Source organism: Taurulus bubalis, assembly GCF_910589615.1.
Source record: "Taurulus bubalis genome assembly, chromosome: 9".
NCBI classification, from domain to species: Eukaryota; Metazoa; Chordata; class Actinopteri; order Perciformes; family Cottidae; genus Taurulus; species Taurulus bubalis.
Window position 1 is genome coordinate 2,327,478 of NC_136597.1, and position 7,204 is coordinate 2,334,681.

General features: G+C 39.4%; 1 protein-coding gene across 1 annotated transcript; it reads left to right on the plus strand.

The window, feature by feature from the left end:
• Window positions 1-1,169: 1,169 nt before the first annotated feature.
• On the plus strand, window positions 1,170-4,535 carry gins3 (GINS complex subunit 3; the record flags this gene model as incomplete). Its single annotated transcript, XM_079223264.1, has 3 exons — window positions 1,170-1,340; window positions 2,369-2,602; window positions 4,305-4,535. 3 exons carry the CDS (start codon window positions 1,170-1,172, stop codon window positions 4,533-4,535), a joined length of 636 nt encoding a protein of 211 aa, XP_079079390.1.
• Between the last annotated feature and the right edge of the window lie 2,669 nt (window positions 4,536-7,204).

Below are 7,204 nucleotides of genomic sequence, written 5' to 3' on the forward strand. Positions count from 1 at the left end.
CAGGCTTGTTAGTTAAACCGCTACATGCTCGTTAGCTAAACCGCTACACAGACGTTAGCTAAACCGCTACACGGCCGTTAGCACTGAGGTCGTGGCTGCCCTCGGTGAGGCCGTGGCACGTGGAGGTTCAGGACCGAGGGTGAACTTCAGCGAGGAGCCGGATCACCGCCAACCTCGCTGTCGATCTGAGTGACGCAGTGTTTCCTGTGTATCGTGGCCTGAAGCTAACGGAGGGGGGCGATGTCTTTTGGGAAATGAGGTGCACTTCATCTTTTTAGTTTGCAGAGTGAAACTATGTAATGAGTCTGCTGCTACAGGCGACAGTGGTCTCACTGTACCACTCACCTCAGAACACAACAAGAAGACAGTACCGCCATTTAATACGGCTTTTCTTCTCCGGACTCCATTTAGTTAATTACTTATTTTACTTTGCTGCCGGCTTTTTCATGTCTGATGACTTTGATGTGCAATCTGCAGGATGAGCCATATTAATAATGACAAACATAATGTAGTAGTAGGAATAATGGCTGACCTGTTCTCCCTGTTCTGATTCTTAATGGGATGGCACCCTAACAGATGTGGAAATGCAAGATTACAACATGGATTAGCTTTGATTTTTCATTCAGATTATTATGATCTTCTATGTGCATTATTATTACCATTATTAAAAAAGCTTGATGATTGATACACATTCTTAGAGCAGGACACAAGGGGGCTTTGAATTTGTAATGGTGATATTCTGACCTCTATTGGCCAAATTCGTAATTGCAATGACCTTCTTAAGGCAAAAAAGTCGAATTTAATGTTGTTATTCATTTCATTGCTGGAAACGATTGCAATATTGGAAAATTATTATTTAACCTAAGCAACACATTGAACTTACATTTCAAACATTTTATAGAAAACTTTTTCAAAAACAACAAACAACTTTAGAAAATAAAGCAGAAAAAGACACCATCAAATCCACAGGCAACTCAGGTCGACTTCTGGATGAGTATATATCGATTGCTCTGGTCTGGATCTCACAACAAGCGCTCTGATTGGCCAACGGGTCCCGGCGCCAAAAGAGGAAGACGGAAGTGTTGTAAACACAGCGGAGAGGAATATCTGCTCAACATTTCAGTAAATATATCGGCATAAAGCTACTTTCCTCCTCTTCCGGGCACGACATGGACACACAGTCGTATCTACCGGTAGAACCCGGGGTGGGGATGGAGGAGAATTTCTTGTCCCTGGACGACATCTTGCTGTCTCACGAGCGGCTTCCCATCCGGACGGAGTGCCGCTTCCCCCGGCTGGGATACCTGGATAAGGCCACGGACGCGCAGGACATCCCGGAGGTTGGTGACTGAAATGATTCATATTTATATTATTTATTAGAGATAACTGTCTGTCTGAAGTACAACTACAAGTAGCCCGGATGCAGGCACGTTATCTTTGTTGTGCGGAAGTTGTGTATATATATATATATATATATTTCTCACACACACACACACACACACACACACTAATACAGTTGAAGTTTTGGTTAATAAACAAGCAGAATATAAAATTATATATATATATATATATATATATATATATATATATATATATATATAGATCTATAGATATCTATATATATATATATATATATAGATATAGATATAGATATCTATATCTATAGATCTATATATATGTTTATTTATTATTTTAAATTCTGCTTGTCTATTATATTATTATATATACATGTGTATGCATGTATGTGTGTGTATATACACATGTATATATATATATATATATGTGTGTGTATATGTGTACACACGCATGTATGTGTGTGTATATATATATACATATATATATATATATATATATATATATATATATATATATATATATATGTGTATATACATACATGCATACACATGTATATATAATAATATAATAGACAAGCAGAATTTAAAATAATATATATATATATATATATATTATTTTAAATTCTGCTTGTCTATTACCCAAAACTTCAATTGTATTATTATTATTACCCCGAAGTTTATTATCAGCACAAACTGAAGCAACACATATAAAGTAGCTCTGCAGCTTATAGTAAAATGAACAACACTGACGTCGGTATAGTTTCTACTTCAGTGATGTTACGTGACAGATAATATACCTAATAGTGGATACAATAGAGGTAATAGTGGATACAATAGAGGTAATAGTGGATACAATAGAGGTAATAGTGGATACAATAGAGGTAATAGTAGATATATAGGTAATAGTGGATATAATAGAGGTAATAGTGGATAAAATAGAGGTAGTAGTGGATATAATATAAGTAATCGTGGATATAATGAGTTAATAGTGGAGTCACCTTTCTTTGCCTCAGGGCACCAAGATGGAGCTCCCTCTGTGGCTGTCCAAAGGTCTGTACGAGAAGAAGAGGAGGGTGCTGTCAGTGGAGCTCCCCAAGGTGTACAGGGAGGGCTGGAGGACCGTGTTCAACGCCGACCCCAACGTGGTGGACCTGCACAAGATGGGCCCCTACTACTACGGCCTGGGGTCCCAGATGCTGCACTTCGACAGCCCCGAGAACCCCGAGATCGCCCAGACGCTGCTGCAGGTGAGCGGGCATTAACGTAGAAGAGTTGATTTAACCTCATCGTCAGTATCGGCATGAAACCATTTATAATAGTACTCCAGTCCACACTGGAACAGCGTTCATGCGGTCATGGAAAACCTGGAAAAGTCATGGAAGTTTTAAAAATGAAAATCCCCGAAGTTTAGTAAAAGTCATGTAAATGTGTTATATTCATGTGTTCATGTCGTTCATTTACGCTGAGTTTGAAATAATGAATATGCTTTTAAAAGAAAGACTCAAAATATAAGCAGGCATACATACAGGCATCTATATAAATGTTTATTCTTTTCATCAAACTATTGTCTCATTCATTTGAGTCATTTAAGGTTTACTGTGTCATTTACTACATTACAGCTAGGGGGTGCAATGAGATCAGAAGGCTGACTGTTGGCGATTAGGTGCAGCTGTTGCCAGGGAGATTATCTCTGATCTCATTGTCTGACTGGGAAAACAGGAAGATGATGCACTTCTCCATCGGCTTACGAGGTGTTCACATCTCTAAATGGAGAAAGTCCCAGCCGGGTGGTTTTAAACCACCTGATAAGAACATGTATGATATTTGATATCATCTCCATTTCTTCAAAAATTATCTTGTTATGAAGACTCCACTGCTCCCTACATTTATAGAAATGATGCATCACTGCATTTCTATAGAGACTCTTTAACATGTGACCCTGTGAACACATCAAGGACTGAATCAGGATTTCTAGGTTTACAGACTTCTTCCCGGCTGTACTTCTGAACCGTTAGAACCAGCAGGTGTTCGGTTCTGGACTCACGTCTTTGATGTTTCGGTAAAACATTTTAAACCAGTTTTTTCTTCTTTTTTTTTAAAGATGGTTATGCCTCGAGGCAAGTGAGATGAAATTATACATATCTGAAGTTAAACATTACATTTGACATCAAAGGTATCACGAACCAGGTCACTCTGATTAAAACCAGCATGCCTGAAAGGAACACCTCGCCCCCAAAATCACCATTTATATATCAATGACTCACCAAGTCTCACCTTGAATTCTAGAAGAAAACATTGTTTTCCTCGCCTGAGAGCAAAGAACCCCCAAAAACGATCTACTCGTGTGTGTGAGTCCAAAGTGTTTTAAAAATGTTACAGCTTTAATAAAAAATAATTACTTTTCTCCATTTTTTTTTTTTTACTCTCTGTTCACCGTGGCGGCAACTTCTGGTTCTTAACACCTGCATTCTCTCTCCTGACCACCAGGGGGCGACTCCTCTGGTTGTATAGAAGTCTATATAAATGACTCTACTTCTCTTGATGTATTCCCTCAGTAAACATTGTAAACATGAGTTTATGTCTCAATCTCTAGTTTCAAGTCTTCTTCAATACAGCATGATGTTCATTTAGTAGATTATGGTCATTTAGAGTCAAACAGACCATAAAGCAGGGGACGCTTTAGGGGCGGGGCTACAGGGTGATTGACAGGTGGCTGCCTCTACCAGAGACTTGTACGGCGTCTCTACGTCACTCCTCCACGTTCCAAATATGGTCACTTCCAATCATTGGCTGCAAACCAGCCAAGATGGCGACGGCCAAAAGGTCATTTCTGGTTGAAGTATTCCTTTAATTAAAAACCCTCAACAACATCACTCACACGGGCCCGACGTGCGCTGCCTTGGTCTTCCCGTCTAACTTGTGGCCGCCCGTTGTGTCTGTCCTCCTCAGACGTTCGTGGGCCGCTTCAGACGCAACATGGACTCGTCCCAGAACGCCTACAACGAGGACACGTCTGCGCTGGTGGAGCGGCTGGACTGCCTGGAGAAGGCCCTGTTCACGGCGGGGCAGAGCGGCCTCAACGGCTTCCAGAGCTGGGAGAAGGGTCAGGCCTCGCAGCTCACCGCCTCCAGCCTCGTCCTCAACTACCGCAAGAGGAAGATGGCCGACGGGCCGCCATGAGCCGGGCCCGCTTCTACAGAGACCGATGATGGGTCAGAACTTTGGAGCGCGACGGCAGCGCTGACTTTCACTGCAGTCCTCGCGTCACGTTTTACTTCTTGTGTCTTCGTTGGAACCATTGGAGCCATTGGAGCCATTGGAGCCATTGAAACCATTGGAGCCGTTGAAACCATTGGAGCCGTTGAAACCATTGGAGCCATTGGAATCATTGGAGCCGTTGGCACCATTGGAGCCATTGGAACCATTGAAACCATTGGAGCCGTTGGAACCATTGAAACCATTGGAGCCGTTGGCACCATTGGAACCATTGGAACCATTGGAGCCGTTGGCACCATTGGAGCCGTTGGAACCATTGGAGCCGTTGGCACCATTGGAGCCATTGGAACCATTGGAGCCATTGAAACCATTGGAGCCGTTGGCACCATTGGAGCCGTTGGCACCATTGGAGCCATTGAAACCATTGGAGCCATTGAAACCATTGGAGCCGTTGGCACCATTGGAGCCATTTAAACCATTGGAGCCGTTGGCACCATTGGAGCCATTGAAACCATTGGAGCCGTTGGCACCATTGGAGCCATTGAAACCATTGGAGCCGTTGGCACCATTGGAGCCATTGGAGCCATTGGCACCATTGGAGCCATTGGAGCCATTGGCACCATTGGAACCATTGGAGCCATTGGAGCCATTGGAGCCATTGGAACCATTGGAACCATTGGAGCCATTGGAGCCATTGGAACCATTGGAGCCATTGGAACCATTGGAACCATTGGAGCCATTGGAACCATTGGAGCCATTGAAACCATTGGAGCCGTTGGAATCATTGGAGCCGTTGGAATCATTGGCTATTTAACTGTCGGTGCACATTCAGTGCATCTATGAATATTTGGTGGCTGAAGTTTAGATCGTTGATTGTTTGAACATGTATCAAGTAAAGATTCCTCATGCTTGTTCCAGCTTTACAATGCAAACAGTGGCCTGTGTTTCTGTTCCGTCTTACAGGTAACTGAGGGTTTAAACTGGTTTGTATGGCTAATGTTGATGTATAGACATGTTTTAGATCATTATAAACAGCAACAGTTTCCATAAAGCGGTCCAACTCAGAAATATCTGAATTGCTGACCAACAGAAATGGAGATATTAAAGTGATGGCCTGAACCTGTTGACTAATTATTATCTTTGTACCATTGGTACATTTTAGTTTTTGCCAATACTTTTGTATATATATATATATATATATATATACTTTTGTGTATATATATATATATATGTGTGTATATATATATATATATATATATATATATATATATATATATATATATATATATATATATATATATATATATATATATATATATATATATATATATATGTGTATATATATATATATATATATATATATATATATGTGTATATATATATATATATGTGTGTATATATATATATATATATATATATATATATATATATATATATATATATATATATATATATATATATATATATATATATATATATATATATATATATTACTACTGATATCTGCATGTGTTCTTGTTGCTTACTATTGTGTTACTTCTGCCGATATCTGTGGTCATACAATAATAATAATAATGATAACTTTGTTCAAAACAAAATTACAAAGTGCTTCACATAAAAACATGTAAAGAAAAAACACTAAAAAGAACAACAATCCACATTAAAATAGTAAAACTGTAAAAGGAATAACAACTATAATCAAGGAGGGTTGTGGGTAAAAGTACATTTTGAGCTGAGATTGAAAGAAAGACACGGACTCGGTCTGACCTGTTTCTTGTCTCAGTACAAAAAGATCTGATAGACTGAGGACTCGGACCATTTAGTGCCTATTTTGAATAATTCAGTACATTAAAATTACGAGTAGGAAAGTTGATTGTGCCTCCAAACAATATACACAGATTCAAAACATGTAGACTTGGGGAAAAAAAAAATCTGATTTTTGCAATTGTTTAAATTTTTAACAAAACATACAATTAATGTTTTCCTCAAAGCCACGAGACTATTGGAGTCAACCAAACAAAAATAAAGAAGGAAAACTAAGGTGTGTGTGTGTGTGTGTGTGTGTGTGTGTGTGTGTGTGTGAGCGAGCGCTTGCTGTCCCTGCCGTTGTCCAGAGGAGACATTCAGACACCTCATCCTCAACTGACCTTCGGGCTTTACTGCATAATTAAATATATTTTGCCACAATGTCTACATTTGTTTCATCGAATAATGGCAAACACAAGTTTTTCTCTGTTAAAAAAATAAAAGTCGAAAACTGGGATTGGTTAAATGTCTGTGTTGTTTTTCTCTGAAGCTCAGGCCCATGAGTGGAGAACACGGTGCCATATCTGATGCCACCACCAGGGGGAGCCAAAGTGTCACATGCGTCTAAAGATGATGACGATCTCTTCATTCTACCCAAGTCCTGGAAAACAGTGGATCTATTTTCTAGTCACTGAACATCATAATCTCATGGGATTGTCCATCTATCGCCTGGACAATAGTATGATATGATGAATAATAAATTATATCGTAAAAATTATAGTATATTATAAAAAAATGTCATAGTATAGTGTGCCGTATATATACTTGTAATGTGTATGTACAGTACTTATGTTATTAGAAATGTCAGTGCAGTATGCCATGAAAAA